Genomic DNA, 22891 nt, shown 5'->3' on the forward strand with positions numbered 1-22891 from the left:
CTCCTAGAAACAGCAGTTTGAGAAATTATCACAAAAGTTAGCATTTGTGCACATGACTGTTCATAAACTTAATTCTTAGATTCACTGAGACAACTGCATAGATTTCAAGGATTTACACAGCTATTAAGACACTTTACTCATGTTACTGTTGAGCAGCTATCACACACCTACATTCTATTACAGCAAAACCAATGCCTCGCTATTTGAGAATTAAAGACCATACAGGCACCCAAGCTTGAATGTCAGTTTGAAATCAGTTCAAGATCATGACAGAGGAGTCATTTCATAATGGAGACACCAAAATCCTGTTCATATAAATCTAGTAACAGCCTGAAAACAGTAAGAAAATTTTTTTTTAAAGTAAGGCACAGATAATGACTTAAATGTTTAATACTGTATTATTTATGCTGTCAAAATACACCTTCTGGCAGTTAAAAATAATGCATAATTTTATTAGATATTTCTCAAGAGTGATCCTCAAGTTAGTCTTACCTTGCCACTAGAACAAAAGCACCATCCAGAGTTACAAGCTGATAAATCCCTGGCCACATGCAGAACTCATTACAAGCCCATGTATTTACATCTACAATCAAGCTGGATTCTTGAATACTAGAGTATTTCACTTTAATCAATTAGAATGACTACTTATTATTACCAGAAATAAATGGCCATGAGTTACTTCATTCTATTAAAAAAAAACAAAACAAAACAATACACCCCACCCAAAATAAAAAACCAAACAACCAACAAATAGAAGACCTGAATTTCATCACCTTTTAGATAATTGTACAAGAATACTGTAGAGCTTCAGCAGCTGGTACCCAAATTATAAAGCTAGTCTTTCTGTTACTTTTACATTTAAGTGCTCAACAGAACAGTAAATACAATAATGGAATCATACTATAGTTCCTTTAAACTTTTAATTGTCAGCAAGGACATCTGAAAAACAAGTTTTATCTCAAACTCCAAGTGTGAAATATCTCTAACGATACATGAAAATTCAAGCAAAAAGATTTGGCTGTGTGTATCTCAAGATTGTCCCACAGAGTTATCTGTTTTGGGATGTCCCAGAACTCTTTCCTGCAGCCAATTACCCTGGGAAGTGCAAAACCTTTGGTGGTTTAAAGAACATTCAAATAACCAAAAGCACCAAATTCTGCTATCTTTCTAGCAGGCCTTCAAAAGACAGCAATAATATGTAAATTAAGTACAAAACAAAGCAACAGGAGGCCTAAAGCTGTTGACCATTACCCATCAGTTTAAAATTAATTTATTTCATCTGTAAAGCAAAAACCACTTGGGGCTATTAAAAGAGTTTTCTCTTGCACATCAATAAAAGTGCAATGCTTAATGCTAGGTATGAAAAGAACCCTTGTAAATACTTAGTTTTTTTAAAGAAGCAGACTGGTGATACATGCTTTGCATGTACTTATGTTTTAAGTGAACAGGTGGCACTTCATAAGTTTTAATTGGAAAAGCATGCTTCCTAGTCATAAAATAAAAAGGCAATAGCAAGCCTAAATCAAAACTCCCTCAGAGCTATTAAGCAACAGCTTTTAAATTAAAACAGTACAGGATAGCAAAAGGACAGTAGAAGAGTTTATAGCTGTATTTTCAATGCTATTGTTGGTCTAAAATTGCCACCATTGCTCAGGCTAGCACTTGACTAATTTTGCAAAAGCTCTGTCATTTTCTTAAAGGAGGTAGTATAAAAAGGGTGCGACTTGCAAAACATGGCCTCATCTGGCTGTAAACATTTCAAACAATAAATACCTATGATAAAAAGTACAGTGGAAGAGATTATTCTAGAAATTCTTTTATGAACTTGAAAAGAAAAAACAGTAGATACATTTAATATATTTACTTATTTGCATGTACTTTAAATGATACAGAACAAGATTACTATGTTAGAAATTCACATACAATATAAAAACATTTGTTAGACAAAGTCACCATTCTGCTGACATTTGCAATAACTGTTTATCGGAGCTTAACTTCAGGTATTTATAATATTTTTCATACGTGAATCTTTGTATATGTGCAATGTTTCATTAACTACACAATGTGAAACCCTGATTTTTGTAGTTTTTCGTCACAATCTGAACATAATAGCTATCTGCATCTTAACACATTGGCTTTTTGAAACACTAGTAATTAAGGCATCTTTGCTGTGTAGTTTCTCAATAGTGCAAACAAAAACTGTCTTTAATAATTTGATTAAAACACAGAAGTAATTGAATATCCTGAAGTTTTTTGTTGTTTTTTTAATGTAACTGGAAGTTATGTATTTTGGAGTTCTCTTGTGAAAGACATTTAAAAACTCTTAATGCTGACTGCTTTTGTTGGTTCCTTGTAACTGGTTCAGCTGTCTTGGCTTCATGACAGGATAATTCATCTTTTGTGGGATGTTGTAGTAAAATACAGTAGCATTTCAATGAATACCTAGTAACTAAGTGAATCCCAAATGCAGCAAAGGCATACAGTTTTCATAGTGCACTTTCACCTCACTGAAGTAAAAGTTGCTCCTACTAGATATTTTTCCACTTCAATGTGAAGTAGATTGTTATGATGTTAGTGGTTTTATTAAACAGCTTGACAGTTCAATTCTCTTCCGCCAGTATTTCTCAAAAGGCTTTCAGACATATTACATATTTCACATAAACACAGTTTCCCAATCGTGTCAGTGCAGCTGTAATAAATAAGCATTTATATCCTAGAAGAAAGAAAAAACAAAAACCAGGAGAAAGTGTTTGTCACATTACTTGTAGCTGTAACATTGACTGTATGTCTGAGGCAGGGTAACCTATCAAGACCATAATACAAGAGTAATTATATTTAGGCCAAATTTCAGAACAAGTTATCTTCAAGATTACTTTCAATTAATGCTTTTAATGGCATTTCTTTATGTAATGAAAAGTCTGCAGAACAGTGTGATTAGTTTCCAAAGCACCAGTTTAGTTTTTCCTCTGCTCAGAGCATACACAGCAAAAGAAGTCATTGTCATGTGATCATGTATTTGAAACATGTTTATTAAGAGTGATGTTCCTTCATCACATCCCTCCAGCATACTTGTGCCAGTCCTATTTCTCTTGACTAGTTCAGATCACAATCTGTCCTGATATACATTAAGAAACAGGCAAACAAATAGGAAGGGAAACAGAATCCCAGAGAAATAAACTGACACTGGCTGTAACTACTACGTTGATCTACCAGAAGAACTAGGCAGCCTGTATTACAAGCTCCTACTGCTCTACCATTTGGGAGTTAGAACTCAGTTCTGCATGCCTGCTAACTGAAGCTGTAAGACGTTTGTAATTATCCTCATAGAGACATCAAAACTGAAGTCAGAGGAGCACAGCAGTGCCAGAAGAACAAGAGGAATAACTTACTTGGTTGATACATCAAAGTGACAAATTCTGTAGCCATAAAATTGTATCTGAAGGATCTTTGCAGAATCTATAAGCATTCAATCTTTAAGTCCTTCTCAAGTTCACTCAAATCCTGCACATATAACCAAGTGTCTGCTTTAAGTCCTTTCTCACTGCCTTCATCAAGTCCCTCTATGTGGACAGGTTTCTTACTCTGCATAATTCTTAGTGCCCAACCTCAGAAAGCCATGTTAATAGACAGGAGTATCATGAGCAGCAAATCATGCATCTACCAGACATCCTCATTACATTACTGATACCACAACATGTTTGCCTTGAGAAAAATCAAATAAGTTTCACTTCAGAGGGAGACACTTCTTTGCTATCCACAAACTCATTTAAGCATTAGGCCAGCAATAAGCTTTAAGATTTAGTATGTTGGCACTTGCCCCAGTCATTTGATGTTCAAATGCTAACAGTGCTGGGCTAAGATACTCCCTGCTGCATTACACTTGCAACAGTGGCTATAAAAATCACAGAATCAGCTAGGTTGGAAAAGACCTTTAAGATCATCAAGTCCGACCTTTATCACAGGACTGCCAAGTCCACCACTAAACCATGTGCCTAAGGGCCTCGCTTACACAGTCTTTGAACACTTCCAGGGACAGAGATTCCACCACTTTCCTGGGCAGCCTGTTCCAATACCTGATCACCCTCTCAGTAAAGAAACTTTTCCTAATACCCAGTCTAAACCAAACCTGGCACAGCTTGAGGCTCTTTGCTCTTGTAAAAACTGTGCAATATGCTTGAGCATTAGTGGAAAATAAAGGTGCTTATATCCATCAATAGTTTAGCATAAATAACACCAAATGAGAGTAATAATACGTTTTATCTATCTATCTATCTATATATATATATATATATGTTATATGATACAATTATATGTTTGTTACTAAACACAACTGGAACTGGATTACCTTAGCTATGTTACCAGTATATCCTGGAACCAGTGTCAGATGATTCTGCTGTTCCCATAAACCACTTAATTCTTGTTTTAAAGTATGAATATTTCTGAAAAAAAAAAAAAAAAAAAAGAATGACCACCACTTTATAACCTACATACATTTCAGTACTTTCTGACTGAAACACAACTACTACAGATAGACTTAGTCTATATGATATTGCCACAATATCAGAAAAAATTTGATCCAACTTCTACAGCATTTGCATTAACCCCTGATATGACTATATGCTAGATGTATTAAAATCAAAAAGCCAACCCCCCCAAAAAAAAATCCATCCCAAAACATGACAGTCCTTACAGTAAGTTTCCAAACACCACCTGTATCTTAAGAACATAACTTAAGTGCTTTTAAGTTTTTACTTTCAAATTATAGTATTTTTCTTTTGTAGAAAGGTATGCTCCTGCTGATCGAAATTAAAAGAGATTTTGAGATGGAATAAGCTGCAAACCCACATTTAAATATTTCCCAACACTATACTCACCCATCCTCTGCCTTTTCTGTATGTGCAGATAGTTCTGACCACCATCTTTTAATGACAGCCTGAAGCCAGTTTAAACCAACTATCACATATCTGTAACAACATATTTTACATATTATGCTTTTCTCCCCCTCTCCAATAGCTACAGGTCAGCTAAAGTGTCAAGCCAAAATGGTAAGCAACTTAGAATGCAACATGTTTTCTATTCTGGAATATAAATCTAGACAAATTGGCAAGCTTGAAATTGAAGACACAGACAAGTATTTAAAGTGCTAAACTGAAGCTCTTACTGAAAAGAAGAAATTAAAGTATTCTGCCTGAAACCTTTGCCTTGATTCCATGTTATAAAGCATATTAAAGCCTCAGTGCTATTCTGTTTTACTGTTTAGGATAAATAAATTTGCCTATGGGCAAAACCAGTCCCTGCCAGTACTTAATCTTGCAGAAAAAGGTTTCTGCACCACCGGTTAGTTGAAGGAGAAAGTTTCACAGGGAAGATTCCCTTCAGGTAGGTGTTTCTTTGGAAAAGCAGCTTTGGGAGAAGGGGCAGAGGGAACAAAAGTCAGAGGACTAAACACCATTGATGTCTAGGACAGTGTGTAGCCAGGAAGTAGGAGCGTTTTGAAAACATCTGAAGCTAATACTTACTCTTCATATTTGCTTTTAAGCAGAGATTTCACTAAAGGCAAAAGATCTACACAGCAGCCAACTGAAATAAATGGTTTTTCTTCCTGTAAACTTAAAAAACACAAGATGTTTCAGAAGTGTTTGAACGTCAGAGTGGTTATAGCAGATTCTTATCCCCCACTTCTTTTTGTTTGTACCTCTTTGTAAGCACAGGAAGGCAGTCTGCTGCTACTCCAAGATCCTGTATCCTAGAATCGTTAAGAAAAAAATGTCAGAAATGTTACTGGTAGATAAAGCATAGGTTGAAGTATATACTTCAACTCTGATTTAAAGAATAAATATAATAAAGTTACAACATTTAAGGAACCCCTAAAAATACTGCAGCATATTTGGGATAGTTACTACTTTAATAATATAGAAGAGACACCTAATTTACCTCACTAAGTAGGTGACCAATTCATTTATACTCCTTCTTCTCCAAAAGGTTAAAGCTACATTCAGCCTCAGATTCCTGCTGAAAAGAACTTGAGTCATAGTTTCATGGTCCTGAGAAACCTGTATATTTATGAAAATGTAAAAAGTTTACCACAAGTTTAGTAGCCAGCAACAGCACAATAAGCTGCTCTAATATAGTAACTTAGTATATGAAAATATACTTTCCTACCTGTATGCTTTTAGAAATTTAGCTAACAATGGCCTTAAACCCCACAAACTTCCCTTAGAAGGCAGCACAAATAAAGACTACTTAACCCACAAGCTACAAGAATAAGCTTTGCAGACACTTAGAGAGGTATTTAATGAATAAATAGAGCATTCACGAGCATGGACCTGTAATTCTCACCAACTTTGAGTACTTTTTACTTAGATGTTTACTAATTTTGACATGATTCAGACATAAGTAATTATATGTATTCTTCTGTACTTTCACAGAAAAGGTTCATTTTTTAGAAAAGCTCATTCTTGGAATGAAGTTTAGGTATCTGATTAAAATTCCTTTGACTGGAGTAAACACTGCAGAGCCATCCATCCACATCTCAGTCATCTGTGGCCATTGGTCTGGTCTTTAGTTTCTCAGAGGTTAAATCTTTCCCAGTCTTCACTCCTTTACCCTTCTTTTCTTATTCTAACTATTTTGCTCCTACTTCCTTGAAACCATCAATATGATGTGGAGTGCAGGAGTGCCAGATTTGTACCTCCAGCCCACTGGACTCCGAGCTGTCTCTTCATGGCAGCCCACATTTACAGTACCATGAAAAGGGAGCATGGTGATAGTCTTCAATCTGATCTTCCCTGCCATGCCTTACATTAAACACCCACAAGCCACAACAGGTAACAAGGATCTTAGGTGACAGAAGTGGAAATTTCAACATTAAAGGATGTAAATGGACTACACTGTCCCAACACCCATTTCATTTAAATATCTAATCTTTTAGCCAGTTTCAGAAGCCCCACAAACATTCACTGAGTTTCATCATGCAACCTTAACAAGAAATACAGTCTCATACAAACTCCTAAGCTAGTTACATACACACTAAGCTGATACTGTTACTGAAGATGGTTTTATCCTACCTCACCAGCTTATTCCCATTCACACACAAACACTTTCACACTTCCATAAACACGTGTGTGGCCATGCATCATGCCAGATCATGAAACCTAACCAGGTCCAAAGAATATTTTCCTTTGGTGCTAATGCAATTTTAACCCAGACTAGCCTGGAAGATCTGAGTTTCTGTGCTGATCCAAACATAGGGAAAACTGGCAGTACTGTTATAATTAATAAACTGACAGATAAAGATGGTAAATAGCAAGACCTGAGCCAATCTGTACGTTAAGAAAATAACAATCATTGAAAAATTTCACAGCTAACCAACAAAGAAACTACCAGGAATACTTTTATTTTAAACTAAAGTTATTTTAAACTCTACTTACCTCTGAAAAAAATCCACTGTATTTGGATGAAGGGCCTTCTGTTTGAGATGAGCCAGAGTCGCTCGAATTCAGGAAGCACGTACGACTATTTTGCACTTTTTCTAGCAGATTCCCTGCACAAGCCACTTCATTTTCTTTATTTGCCATGTCACAGCCCCTAGATTTAGGGAGCTGTTTCTTTCTGTAACAAGGCTTTGGAGTATAGCAATGAACTTTTCTTTTACAATAAACTACTTTGAAAAGAGAGAGGGGACTTGTCACCGTTTTTCCAACTGTTACTCTGCAACAATAAAGCAGTATTTTAGTGAAGGTTGCTGTAAACCTAAGCAGTACTTGAAGTTAAAATATACCACTATGAATTCAGTAGTCAACTTGCAGGTTACTTAGAACACTTTATCCCCAAGATACTTCTGATAATCCAAATAGTCATGAAAGTGCAAGAGCTACTACCATTTTTTCTTGCTTTTATGAATGCAGGGACTTATTATGGAAGCAAACACGGAATCAATTGTCAGTAAAATTAAGACCTATCTTTTATCTGTCTGTCTGGGTATTGTAATACATTTAAAATGCTTTTTCCTCTGTCTCCCTCTCACTTGAAACTCAAGACTCTTCACACCACCGCTCTCCTACCTGTTTGTGTATGAAGCCAGCTGTTTTGGAGATTTCTTACCCTGAGAGAAAGGGAACAGAGAAGAAATAAAACCTGCATTACTAAAAACAATCAAACACTCCCACAGTTAGTCAAAAAGAAGTGGTCCTGCTTGACCATAGCCTAAGTTTACTACAGATTCCCCCCCTTCCACCCACTCTTTCTATTCTGCAACTTAAGCACAGCTATGTTAACCTTCCTGTAATCTTCAAGTATTTCAAAGCAGCCTAAAGATGGACTCTCTCTGCCCCAGCTGTCCCTGGAGAACCACGATCAGCTGTAGGGTATCTTTGGCAAGAGGCGGGTTTGTGACGTCAGCAATGGATTCTTTAGTTACAAGCAAACTAAATGCCAACACATGAAAAGCCTACTGGAATCCGATGGCAAAACTGTGTTACTTGTTGCACGTACATTTAAAGGCCCGTAATATGATGCCTGTAAGATGCTTGTATTAGGAAGGATAATAGCAGAACACTTCCCCACCAAAGCATAAGGGAAAATAAAAATAAGAAAAAAAGTCATTAAGACTGCTGCAGACAACACGAGCTTGATTATTCTGAATTCATTCAGAAAGACACCAGAAAGGCTGCATAGAACAGTGATATCCTACAGGAGTAACAAAATTCATTCAAAGTTGTGCCACACGTTCAAAAATTAAGCAACACAGCTTGAAGATGAATTTCTGAAGACTGCTTTTTACACAAGAGTCTTCAATGTTTTAGAGCTTCATGTAATGAAGATGAGCTTAATTGTGTCATTTACTCGTAAAAAGAAAAAAGTACTAAGAAACTCAAGTTTGAAATATGTATTTTCACACAAACAGGTACTAAGCTCACATATTGCTGGTATTTCAACTTGAAAAATTACATAGACTCATAGAATCATTAGGGTTGGAAAGGACCTTAAGATCATCTAGTTCCAACCCCCATGCCATGGGCAGGGACACCTCACACTAAAAAGTATCACCCAAGGCTCTGTCCAACCTGGCCTTGAACATTGCCAGGGATGGAGCATTCACAGCTTCCCTGGGCAATTCATTCCAGTGCCTCACCACCCTAACAGTAAAGAACTTCTTCCTTATATCCAATCTAAACTTCCCGCTGTTTAAGTTTGAACCAGTTACCCCTTGTCCTATCACTACATCCCTAATGAAAAGTTCCTCCCCAGCATCCTTATAAGGCAGAGGTACTGGTACTGGAAGGCTGCTCTGAGGTCTCCACACAGCCTTCTCTTCTCCAGGCTGAACAGCCCCAATTTTCTCAGCCTATTTTTATACAGAAGGTGCTCCAGTCCCTGATCATCCTCATGGCCTCCTCTGGACTTGTTCCAACAGTTCCATGTCCTTTTTATGTTGAGGACACCAGAACTACACACAATACTCTAAGTGAAGTCTCACAAGAGCAGAGTACAGAGGCAGGATCACCTCCTTCCACCTGCTGATCAGGGTCTTTTTGATGCAGCCCAGGATACGGGTGGCTTTCTGAGCTGCAAGCGGACACTGAGGCCGGCTCATGTTCATTTCCTCATCGACCAACACACAAGTCCTTCTTTGCAGGCCTGCTCTGAATCTCTTCTTTGCCCAACCCGTACGTGTCTCTTGGAATTCTCCGACCCAGGTGTAGGACCTTGCACTTGGCATGGTTAAACTTCATAAGGCTGGCATCAGCCCACCTCACAAGCGTGTCAAGGTCCCTCTGGATGGCATTCCTTCCCTCCAGCATATAAACCAAAACACACAGCTTGGTGTCATCGGCAAACTTGCTGAGAGCACACTCAATCCCACTGTCCATATCATTGTCACTGTCCATGTCCATGTCCTGACAAAGATGCTGAACAAGACTGGTCCCAACACTGAGGGATACCACTCATTACTGGTTTCCAGCTAGACACTGAGCCATCGACCACAGCTATTTGTGTGCAGCCATCCAGCCCGTTCTTTATCCACCTAATGGTCCATCTATCAAATTGATGTCTCTCCAATTTAGAGACAAGGATGTTGTGTGGGGCAGTGTTAAATGCTTTGCACAAGTACAGATAGATGACGTCAACTGCTCCACCTCTGTCCATTAGCTCCATAGCCCCGTCATAGAAGGCCACCAAATTGGTCAGGCAGGGTTTCCCCCTAGTGAAGCCATGCTGGCTCTCACCAAGCACCCTGTTGTTTTTCATGTGCCCTAGCATGCCTTCCAGGAGAATCTGCTCCAAGATTTTGCCAGGCACAGAGGTGAGACTGACTGGTCTGTAATTCCCCGGGTCATCCATTTTCCCCTTCTTGAAAATGGGGGTTATATTTCCCTTTTCCAGTCATCGGGAACTTCACCTGCCTGCCACAATTTTTCAAATATAATGGTCAGTGGCTTAGCAACTTTATTTGCCAGCTCCTTCAGGACCAGTGGATTGATTTCATCAGGTTCCATGAACTTGCGTATGTTCAGGTTCTTAAGATGGTATTGAACCAGATCCTTTCCTACAGTGGGCCTAGGGTCTTCATTCTTACAGTCCCCAAGTCTGCCTTCCAAGACCTTGGTGGAACTCTTGGTGGACATGACTCTTTACATCTATGCTGTGCACATCAGCAAAACAATGCTATGATCTTAACACCAACTCAAAATCATGTGGGTTTTAATACATAATTTCTATAAGCAAACAGAGGATATTGTCATCTTTACCACTGTCTGAAGCAATTTTGCAGTAAGTTTACTTCCCTAAAGCTTCCATGCTCTGCTTCCTTACTCTTCAGCCAGTAACACAGGTAAGATGTTTAAGAAATTGCTTCTGATTAGCAAGAACCCAGTGAAAGCCTATGTGTTACTAGACAATGTAGTAGATTCAGCCATACAATAATACAAAGACAGGTCCATTTCAATGCAGGTATTCCACCTACCCCACCTCTTACCTGTGCCATGCAGCTTTCCTGGCAAGAGAGAACTTTTTGATGTTAGAACTCCTCTACTGTAACAGTTTTTAAATAGACTGCAGGGTAGGCATGACCAAAACCATATCAACACCTACTGTTCACATGGATGATATGATGCCTGTAATTGTGTAGTCTGTGCAATGATGGCTTATCAGCAAACCTTAGAACAGTCTGGGTTGGAATGGATCTTCAAAGGTCATCTAGTCCAACCCTCCTGCAATAAGCAGGGACCTCTTCAACTAGATCAGGTTACTCATAAACACATCCAGCCTGGCAATGCCTCCAGGGGTGGCACATCCACCACCTCTCTGGGCAACCTGTGCCAGTATTTTACCATCCTCATTGTAAAGAATTTTTTCCTATCATCCAGCCTGAATCTCCTCTTTCAGTTTAAGACCAAAATCCCTTGCTGTATCACAACAGACCCTGTTGAAAAGTCTACGTATTATAATGCATAGTTCTCATAACATAATTGCTGTTAAAGTGAAAGTTCTATTGCACATCTAAACATGAAATACCCAATAATGCTACGCTTCTAGCTTTAGACTGCTCAGAGCCAGGGACTCGTTTGGATGTTTACTTCAGTTACATCTGAGGACATAAAAAAAACCCAACAAAACAAACCCACAACCACAAAGAGCTTACCTCCTTCATGATCTTTTTAGTGGAAGAAGAGATTCTTTTCCTGGGGAGATCAACGGGATGACCTTCGATATGCAATACTTTCTGTTTTTTAACATTGTGGGCTTCAGATGCCATAATCTCTCAAATCCCTGTTTTCAAGGGAAAGATACTTAGTTATGTTTTCTAGAACTTTCAACTTTCTTCAAATACAGGTGGCAAAACAGTTAAAAAGAGTTCAATTATTCACAAGATGTTCCATCTAAATAACCCAAGACATCATCCTTCAGCAAATGGCAGCTAGATTGTTAGTAATATGCTGATGAGCACTTCAAAATTCCTATTTAGTTTTCAGCCCCTCCTGAAAAAACAGAGGTAGAGATTCTGTTTTCAATCCAGCTTAATACACTCGCACTGAGGGATGTCATACAGACAAGAATTCAAGTAAAGGAAAAGGCAATTCAGGAGACTCCTCCACATTCCACACCACAAGTTTCATCTGCAACCTAGAGGGGAAAATAAAAATAATAATAAAAAAAATAAAAAATTAAAATCCCACAAATGTTTCAAAGCAGGAAAAGGCAGCTAAATAAAAATAATCCCTGGGGTTTTTTTCTGGGGGGGGGAAGAAGGCAAAATTTATCATAATAACAAAGCTAAAAAAATTTTGAAGTGAAAGACCTCCCTGTAATTTATTGGCAAATTCAATCCCCTGCCCCTTTTTCTCAGGATATAACTGGCTATTTTTCATATTTAAAAAAATAAAATCTGTATTCTACAGTTAGCCAATACTAAATGTCTAAGGGACTCTGCCTTGACGTATGCAAATATTTCTACAAGAATCAAAGCCAAGACTGAGACACTTGTGCATAGAGTTTTACAATTTTATAAGTGATTCAGACAAGACACTGCTTGAGACTGGATTAAAGAAATACATTATGTGTTACCGTGAAAATGTTTTAGCAAGACACACTACCTTGCTTTTAAAGACTACCCCTTTGCTCCAATTTTATTGGTTTTTGCCCCTAGGTGGCAAAACTCTGGTCTCAACATGAATGTCCCAATTTCTCCCCTCCACCTTTAGTACCAATAGTCCTATCCTATTTCGTCTATGTAGCAGATTTATCCCACATTAAGAACTTCAGTTTATCAAAAGACTAAGACACTTAGCAGTGGAAAAAGCCAGATGGGAAAGAGCTTACTAGCCACAGAAGACTTGTCAATGCAGTAGCTAAAGGCCATTAAATAAGACAAACAGGTAGCAGGCTTAAAACAAAGTAGAAGGTGTATTCTTCACATAATGCATATTTCATTCCGTATTGTAGGATACAGTGGAAGCAAGAAAAGAGGGGGAAAAAAAAAAACCAAACCATGAAAGCCACCTTCAAATGCTTCAGTTCTCTTTAGAACAGGATCAGTTATAGAAGGACTATATCATTGGAAACCCTTAACCTGCAAGATGGGAACATGGGAGTCCTCAGGCCAAGGACTTCACACATTGCAAATGGCAGCATTATTTAGGGCAAAACCTCTAACAGTTTGTGATCCATACTTTTGCAGATACAAAGCTGGCTTAAGACTAGTGCATTAACTTGATTGACTCTTTTCCTGCATACTGTGGGATGGTGACAGAATAGTTGCCAGCCTGAGCTCTCAACACTTCCAAGGATTCCAGTCACCAGGCTTATAAATAAATAGTAATTTTTTCCCCCTGGATCTTAGAAGAAAATACAAGAATAAACCATTCCTCTGCTTATCAGACTCGTTAAAAACATTATTTGGCCTCAAAATGGACAGTACCTTAAAATTTGAACTTAGAGCACAACACAAAGGCAAATAACTGAACTTTTAAAGAGAAGCCCACTGTAACAACCCTAAAATCCAAACAAATCCAGCCTTATATTCAGGCTAATGCTGAAGGCAGAAAGCTAAGAGGACTTGGAAAAAAAAACAGCCGAGGGGAAAGCAGTGAACTCCAGGAGAATAGCAAGAATAATCTGTAAACCTGCAATGCCGTCACCAGAGCTAAATCCCATAGAATCATCCCATCAGATGGTAAAAACAAATAAATAAACAAATTCCATGATCTCTGTTCCTGCAGGATAACTTTCACAATTGATTTCGTGACACATGGACAGCTTACAACTCTTCATGCAAAACTGTGATCCCTCCTTATGTACTTGCTCAATAAATGATCTCAAACTACCCTCCTCTTTCATGCTACAGTAAGCAAAAGTCTGATTTCCAATATACAAGACAGTGCTGTTAAACTAGAATGTTTTTTACTTAATAGAAGTGTAAAATTTCTGAAGGCTAGAAAGAAATGCCTTACCAAGGAAATTCAATTAGCATACCAGTGTTCAATACTGGGCTCTAAAAAGTCTAAAATGACATCTCAAAATACCCAAATTGGAGGTATCTGAACTATCCAGGAGGGAAGAAAGCACCCTACAAACTGTTGAATGTGTTCAAGAGAAATGAAGATGAGGACACACTTTGCCAAATTTGATTCAAGAACATAATGTTGCCTAGCCTCCCAGCTTTAAAAGGAAAACAGTACTATCAATCCTTTCTTTAAAGATTGGGAACAGAAACCCAGAAGGCTAACAGATAATCAGATATAAAGGAACATCAGATGAAGTAAAATCCTTATGTCTGTGTTCACTGTCCTATAGATAGATTTCCACAGCTTAAGCTGTTTTGTGAGGGTCTCAATGCAGAAGCAACTGTGAATATAAGCAGTAATGAAATAGCTGCATTGGTAAGTAATGTGCAGAACCTCTCTTTTAGAGCTGACAAAGCACCTAAAGAAATCATGTGTGGAAAATAGTATTTAAAGACAGCATCAAGGAAGATCCAGACTGTCATTTCCGTTGTGAGAATTACTAAACAATGTAAATTAAGAACAGAATTACTGAACACAAACAAATAATATATTGGGAAACATTCAACCTGGCTGTTGTGAAGGCAAATCATGACCTGCAAAATTAGGTACAACATGGATAAAGGACAACTAAATGATAAAAATCTACCTGGGAGTCCAAAAAGCTTTAAGAAGTCCCTCAGGTAAAACTCCTGAGGAAACAAAGCAACCAAGTGATAAGAGCAAAAGACTTTGCATGGACAAATAGTTAAGAAAGCCATAAACAATCTAAGCAGTTCGACATTGAAGGAGGCCACAGCAAGTATCCCACAGAAAATCTACATTGGTTTATGCTGTTCAATATATTCATAGATTACATCTCAAAGGGGATGAGTAACTGATGTTGACAATACAAAGTTATATTAGACACTGAAGATGAGGGCTAACTGAAGAATTAAAGGAATCTGATTTACAGTAAGAAGCAGCAATGATTATAGATTAATATAAAACAAAGCCTGTGTATCTGCAGGCACAGGAAATTCTGGGTTCTCATACAGAATCGCAGGCTGTGAGCTAATAATTACCACCCACAACAAGATATATGACAGTTTATTTTAGATAATTTGGATTGATTGGTGCACCATATGGATCAATAGCTAGAGAAATAAACAGAACTAATTTGTGCTTGTATTTCAAATACTAAGTGCAGGTTTAGTATTCTTCCCTTAATAAAATAAAAACACCCCAACCCACAAGACAACAAAACAACTCAGAAGGCTTTTAAGTAAAAAACAACAAAAAAACCCACCAACCAACCAACTTACACCAAAAAAACCCATCCCCACCCCCCCAAAACAAAAACAAACAAACAAAAAAAAAACCCAACCAAAACACAAAAACAAAAATATCAGACAAAGTTAAAAGAAATATGAAACACTTTCCATACAATCAACAACTGATTAGACCAGGACTTCCCAGTCTGGCAAGAAGGCCACCTATAGCAGAGAGGGGAAAGACGACAAAGGTCTGTGAAATGAATAGCTTGGAATAGTTGCATAGAAATTGTTCATTGTTTTGCCCAATGTAAGAATGAAGGGTCAAAAGCTGAAGGCAGGTTCGAAACTTACAAAAGGGGGTGGGTCTTTATGCATATTATAATCAACCTGAACCTGCCACATGTAAACATTTGGGTCCGCAGCATCATAGGTTCCAGGGTAGACTGTGCAAATTCATTAAAAAAAAGACTGTGATTAAATATGATTAAATACAGAAACACAACCTGGGTAGCCCAGAGACACAGCAGAACACAAGCAAAACAATCTGGCATATCTAAATCTAGTGCTGCTATAACAAACTTAGTCCATCTCTCAAGAAACTTGCTTCCAAAGACTTAATAACACTTGATAAAATGATAGGCACTTTACAGGGTTTTTCACAACTTTTATTTCCTACCTGTTACAAGATATCATGACCTAGAAACAGCTAAATAGACAACTACCACCCGCTGTTATTTTGAGATATATGCAGAATATTTTTAAACTGCTATTACATACTAATTTGTGCAGGATCTAATACTCTACACTTTAACATCTTGCCTTCTTTGACTATTCCCTTATGATAAGCACAGCTGGCTGTATTTGTTCAGAATATATCATGCAGCTCGTTAAGGCCAATGCAATCCCTTGCTTTACAGATTTTAAAAATAAAAGGATAGAATGCAAGCCCTTTCAGCTCTGCCTCAGCCCTTCATCACACAAGCCCAAACTGTTTTACTACTGTAACAAAGTACACTGCAATTATGAACGGAGACACACAATTTTATTAAGATGACAGGTTCACATTCCACCAATTTCAGCCGTTCCATAGGTGACTTCTCATAGCAGATGCTAACCCTCCTTCCTCCTCATTTTACTCTCTTCAATTTTCAGGAAACAGGCCTAGAGTAACAGCAGCCACATATCCTGATAAGTAAGCTCATTTGTGCCCACATCCAATAGACAGTACCTATGCAAAGTTTTCTTGATGGCCGTGCTGCTTTTTTCTCTGATCCCTCCAAGATGCAATACAACTACCAGAATCAAGCAAAGAAAGCCACACTAAAAGGCTTTCAAATGTGTATTTATCAAAGGCAAGTATTAACAACTCCACCACTCCCTCCCATCATCCTAAATTCTGGGCACGGCCCCCAGAAAGGGACAAACTCTTCTTAACGTTACATAATCTACACATGTATTAACATCTATTTCTTACAGAACACACACCACAATACTTTGCATGACAGCTAGGTACCTTAAGTCACTGGCATTACCCTTTAAAACATTCCTTCCATCCTACACTTTGCCTAAATTCTTAACAACTGTTTTTTTCCTGTAGCACCTTATGTACACTAGCCATTGCAGATGTTCCCCATTTTCCCCCAACCCCTTAAATCAAGTGCAAGTTCAAGGATGACAGTATTGCACTCAGATGAGTTAACTGTTACTCTCTAAGAAGGGGAGTTCATACTTTGAAAGTAGTCAAAGGACGTATACATCAGGGAACTAATAATGGTCAACTAACTTTGCTAGTCATTATCAGATTTAAAAAGTTTATGAGAAACTTCCAATAATGGTTATTCCTCATTTATTTCCAAAAGGGTAATCTGTCTACAAAAATAAATTGGAACTATGTCATGATGCAGAAGTGATTCTGTAAGTTTGGCTAATTTCCTTTAATTTTAACTCTGACAAATGTTAAGAGAATCCATCTCTCAGTTTTAGATGGCTTCTACATTGTTTGAATATGAAAGTTTCAGTAAAAAAAAAAAAAACCCACAACCCATCTTGTTTAGTAATTTACGCTGACAGTTAACTAGATGTAAAATACTGAATTCCCTTAAAAACAAACTGGAGGCAGAAATTCCAAGAGCATGTTAATGCAAAAATTTTCCACAACACTATAAAAAGCATGATGTCAGCAGGACACAATTTTTTAATGTGCTATACCTGTCAGACCATTTGTTACAGTTAAAAATTTCATATGTGGCCCAAAATTAGAGCAATTTTATTAAATTTGCCTTAAAGACAAATCTTATATGAGCAACTAGTTATGGTAAGTTAGCTTATTCCTACAATTTCAGCTAACTTTCCTATTAGTCTTACATAAGGAATTTGTATGTGTCTCTCTGACACAAGCAGTCATCAAGAACTTTTAAAAATGACCACAGGTCAGATTTGGTTAAGTTTATTAAGAATCCAGGTGTGAGTTAGCTTTCCCTGTGGGGCCAGCCTAAAGGTCTAATAAATGACCTTTATATACCTCCTGGAAAGAAATTTTAGAAAAAAGTTAAATAAACCAGTATTCAGTTTTCTGCATCTGGATGTACCATTTACAGATATTTTAAGCTGCCATAAAGTAATATTAGTTGCCAGTGACTTAGTCTTTTCTGAAGTCATTCTTCACTAATGAAAAGTCTGTGGATTTTCACGTATTAACACCCTACAAATAGTTACATTGGAAAAATTCCAATACTGACCTTATCTGAGAGTTATATAGGAAATAAAATTCCAATACACTGCAGCTTCCCCTTTAGTATTTAACATCAGCTTTAAGAAACTACTATTTTTATTTTTTTTTTCTATTTGTTGCTCAAACCAAAGACCTTCAAAAACCTACAAATTTTTAATTCAAACCTAAAGACATATTGGAAAACCCCTTAAGTTCTAAACTAAGTGGAGGCATGGGTACCAACCTCATACCGATGTGGCTGAACACTCTGTGACTACATCTGACATATCTTGGGATCATATACCACTTTATAATGTTACCCTCAAATACAATGCGGTTCATTTATAGCATTTAAAAAGACTTCTTAATTCATATTCAAGCTCCTTGTCCTGGGACCAACATACAAAACTGTTAAAATTTAAAATATTCAAATGGAAATACATCAAAATGAGAAATATCAAAACTGGGCAAAAGAGAATGTCCACAAAACTAGAATGACATGTATGTATCAGTAAAACCACAAGTAATTTTTTAAATATATATACAGAAATAATATTATGGCATTTTATGGAAGATATTATAATAAAATTCTGAGTTATAAAGTTTAGGAACTCAAACCAATGGTAACTTGAGTTTGATGAAATGATATTACAGAAATTTTAAACAAAACTGTATGCACTGATAAGAAATTAAAGTGACAGGTTTTGACTGAACAATCTGTTCTTTCCAATCAGCAAGGCCAAATAGGCACTAACTTGTCTTCTCTTATGCTTTAATTCTACTAAACATGGCTAACTACCTTGTATGTCCTTCCCTGACTATAGCCCAAGAATAGATGGAACAAAAACACAGTGGGAAAAACAATATTTATGTTCTTAGAAGAGGTGGAAGAAAGCTGGTTTTAAGCAAACTGACTTACTTAATCTTGCTCCAAAGAACACCATGTTACAAAAACAGCAACAAAAACTATCTAAAGCTACCTCCGCCTCTCCTTAACAGACCTTACTATTCAGAATTTCTTCATTTTAGTTCTACATTAAAGAGCATGCCAACTACTCCAGCACAGCAGCTGAGAAAAAAGCTTGAAGGCTTTTAAACAAAGCAATTAATACAGGATCTGATCTTCAAGCGTCTGAAGATTTCCTCCCTCCTCTCCCCCCTCCCCGGAATCTGTCACGCCCAGGGAATAAAATCCCTGATGAGGCCTCACGCCCAACTTGTTATCCTCCCCTTCGGTAGCACTAGAACCTTTCCTACTTTCCTTACACTCGCCCACCACTGCACACACTTCCTTTGGAATTGTGGCGGGTGACAGCACTTCAGAAAAAGACAAAATCCCCAGAACTCGCCCGCTAGAGACGCAAGTACCGAACAGCCGTGCCACAGGCCGGCCGGGGGGGCTGCAGGTGTCCCTGCACTGGCCAGTCAACATCCCCGCGGTGCCGGCGGCGCAGGCAAGTGTGTCGCGTTAGGGTCGCCGCGGCAGCAGGAGGCAGACCCGCTCCCCGCCAGCGGCCAGCCCGCAACCCCGAGTCCACACTCCAGGCGGGGCGCCCCGGAGCAGCACCTGGCTCCGGCGAGGCAGAGCGCGGCCTGGGCCGCCCCGTCCGCCCCAGAGCCAGCGGGGAGGCGTAAGGCCTCGCCGAGGATTACCTCGCTCCCGGTTTCACAGCGGCCGGAGACGCGCGCCCCCCGCTAGGAAGGGTCCCTGCCCGCTGCCGTACTCCAAGCGCCAGCTCCTCGGCCGCTGCCCTGGGAACTCCGCACCCCGCCACTCACCCGCTGCTCATCGTACCGGGCTGTCCCACGCCGAGTGGGAGAGGAAGCTACACAACACTACTACCGCCACGACCCAACACCCGGAGCCTGCGCCATTCAAACGGCGCCGCGCTGCATGCTGGGCCGCGCCGCGCCACGCCCCGCTGCCAGCGCGGGCATGCGACGCCTTCTGGCGACCGCGGCGCCACCTCCCGGCAGCAGAGGGCGCGTCCGGCGCCGCTGCCGCAGAACCCATCGCAGAGCACGCCTCGCTCCGCTCCACCCCGGCACGGCGGCTGCGGCCGCTGGCTCCGTGTGCAGCCAGGTGGTTCTTCGGGCGGGCCCGCCTGCGCCCTAGCGTCCAGGCTGCCGCAGCTGCCTTCCCATGGGCCTTACCCGGCCCTTCCGCCTGGCGGCTTGCCCTGGCTGTTTGCCGGGCCGAGCCGCGCCCCGGGGCCGTCAGCGTGCTGGGGAGAGCTGTCCCGTTCTGGTCTAGCTTCTCGTTGGAAAAAGCTGTTCGTCCCCCGCAACCCTCCTGCGTGGAGCGGAGCCTCCCCAGGCCGCGGCGGTGTTCAGACGGCCGTCTCGCTTACCCCCCCGCGCCCGGTCCCGCAGGGCTCCCGCTGCGGGAACAGCCGCCGCTGCTGAGCGCGGGGGGGCATTCCAGCTGGGTGCTGCGCAGCGTACAGGAAACTTGCTGATGTCTGATTATCCCTGAATACTTATTTTGTATCGGAAACCTCGCAGCCTTCCTCCACACCGTGTTTGTAGGCTGCTAATGACGAAGTGCGGTTATGAGTGCGCAGTGTTTCAGCTGGCTGGCAGACCCACTCTAGCTCCAGCTTATAGCTGAGTGTGAGCAGCTCTAGTATTCCTGAGGCCTGGGTGACACTAAAATTCTCTCTTTGATCTATATTAGCATTTTAGAACACACTTAAAGCCAGGGAGAAGAATGGCTTTAGTGATAAATGGAGGGAAAGGTGAAGTTCATTCCACATCTCTCCTCACTTACTTTATTACACAGTCTTACATCATCCCTATAAAATAGAGGCTTCATCTGTCCCTTTTACATTAAAGTTTAGGCTTGGCTGATGTTTTGCCTAGTGTACCTTACTCTCGATTTTAGGGGAGAAGGGCGGGCTGTGACAAATTACATCCCTTTTTTCTGCAAGTTAACTGGGCATGACAATTTAAATTGTAACTCGGTTATGAAGATATTTTCTCAGTGTCTGAACAACTCCAAGTCTGTCTGTATTTAATCAGTCTACATCACCATGTTCTGTGACCTGCTTTTCATGTCATGATATTATCAGACTTTAAAACAAGGTGGTTCATAAGATACCAGCTTATGACACAAGTCTTCTATACAAAGAAGGCATTAGATACCATTAAAAATGAGTGTCGTGGTTTAAACCAAATCTGCACAGTTCGCTCACTCACTCTCCCCCTTGCTCCCCCAACTCCCGGAGAGTTAGGAAGGAGAATCCAAAGAATGTGGCCCCCACGGATTGAGATAAGAACGGTTTAATAGCTAAGGCATAACACAAATCACTACTGCCATTACTACTACAAATAATAATGATAAAGCAAACAACAAGCGAAGCGAATACAACACCTCACCAGCCACCGACCCATAACTCACTCCACCCTGCCCAACCGAGCTCCGACCGATACCTCCTCCATCTCCCCAGAGCTCCAGCCCTTCCGGGTCTCTCCTGGTTACATCCTGGGTGTTGGGGGTCGAGCATGGGCGCTTGAACAGGCCTACAGCAAGCTGTGAGAAAGTGAACTTATGACCCCAGGTTAAAAGAAGAAGAAGTGTCAAGATCAGCAAAACAGGAATGCAATAACAAGATGCCAGTAATTGCAAAAGCATGATGTAACGCTAAGCTGAAGCGAAGGTTTGAAACCAATCAGGAAAGGTAAAGGGGAGCGTGTATACCTCGTGGACAAAGCGAAGCAGCCAATCAAGTAATGTGTGATTGCGTGTAAGACAGTATATTAAGAGCAGCCTTGTAATCAATAAACGGAGCATTTTGTGAACCTACATTGTATCGGTGTTTTCTCCCCTCCACCTGGCCGCAGCACCTGGGTATGACGTGCTATGGTATGGAATACCTCATTGGCTAGCCTGGGTCAGGTGTCCTGTCTCTCCTTCCTCCCGGCCTCCCCTCCTCCCTGGCAGAGCATGAGCTCAGAAAAGGCCTTGGACAAACCAAACATTTGAGCAGTAATTCGAAACACACTTGCTATCAACAAACGTTCTCATCCTGAAAGTCAAAACACAGCACTGCACCAGCTACCAAGAAGGAGAAAAAAATGACTGCTACTGCTCAAACTAGGACAATGAGCTGCGCGTATACAATCAAGTCCTTAGGTCAATCAAGTCCTTAGGTCAGCCAGTGTTTCATTTCAGAAGTTTCATAAGCATATTGATATAAAAAGTCGTTGGAGTCTTTCACCATAATCATTATCCTTTTGAACAAAATTGCCCTGGTGCTTAGGAATGCATTCTAATTTCCAGTCTAAAATTACTCATGTCCTGTCTATTCTAGTGCCAGTATTACCTGAGTTTAAACAACTCTCACCTTCTATGAAGTCTGTTTGCCATAAGCAAATAATTTTATCCTCACAACAATTTGATTTTACTAGCCTAACAGAGTTAAGCCTCCTACCGCAGGGTAACATCTATGTTTGCATAATCATCCTAATGTCACTTTTACCTTAATTTTTGCAGATGCTGCAGTTTCAGTTCAAGCTGTCCTTTGTGCACTGTGTGTAATATATACATGGTTCTCTTACTCACCTGAGCACGTCAGCTGTGGCTGTCCAGGTCAGCAAGGGGTTTTAAACAGTATTTTCTTTGAGCTGTGCATGCTGACCCAAAAACAAATAAACAAAAAAATCAAAGGAAACAGATGATATGTTGCTTTAGAGAATGTGACAATTACCAGATGATGCACACTCAAAAATGCTTGAGCTTTCCAAACTGGACCTTGTGAAGTTCGTCAGGAGCACGTGGTTAGGTACCAAACCATTTTTAAAAGATTGCCAGCTAAATGTGGCTAAGTTAAATGCTGACAGAAGACAGTGGCAGAAATGGCAAAAGAGCTTCTTATGTGATCTTATGTTTAGCTTTTAAAGGGCAGAGCAACTGGCTTGTT

The 22891-nt window shown here is 39.8% G+C and overlaps 1 protein-coding gene across 3 annotated transcripts; it reads right to left on the minus strand.

Moving 5' to 3' along the window:
• Window positions 1–431: 431 nt before the first annotated feature.
• On the minus strand, window positions 432–20262 carry KATNBL1 (katanin regulatory subunit B1 like 1). 3 transcript variants are annotated; one of them, XM_031049065.2, is made up of 10 exons: window positions 20124–20262; window positions 11645–11772; window positions 8064–8104; window positions 7431–7710; window positions 5935–6053; window positions 5696–5746; window positions 5520–5609; window positions 4875–4964; window positions 4346–4439; window positions 432–2713 (listed from the first exon to the last, which is right to left on the minus strand). In XM_031049065.2, exons 2-10 carry the CDS (start codon window positions 11756–11758, stop codon window positions 2681–2683), a joined length of 912 nt encoding a protein of 303 aa, XP_030904925.2. In that variant the 5' UTR covers window positions 11759–11772; window positions 20124–20262; the 3' UTR covers window positions 432–2680. The 3 variants fall into 3 exon arrangements, with proteins under 3 accessions (XP_030904925.2, XP_005149328.2, XP_030904924.2); XM_005149271.4 differs by lacking the exon at window positions 20124–20262 and adding an exon at window positions 19749–19861; XM_031049064.2 differs by lacking the exon at window positions 20124–20262 and adding an exon at window positions 19623–19736.
• Window positions 20263–22891: the final 2629 nt, after the last annotated feature.

The sequence above is a fragment of the Melopsittacus undulatus genome, chromosome 4 (genome assembly GCF_012275295.1).
Source record: "Melopsittacus undulatus isolate bMelUnd1 chromosome 4, bMelUnd1.mat.Z, whole genome shotgun sequence".
Taxonomy (NCBI): Eukaryota; Metazoa; Chordata; class Aves; order Psittaciformes; family Psittaculidae; genus Melopsittacus; species Melopsittacus undulatus.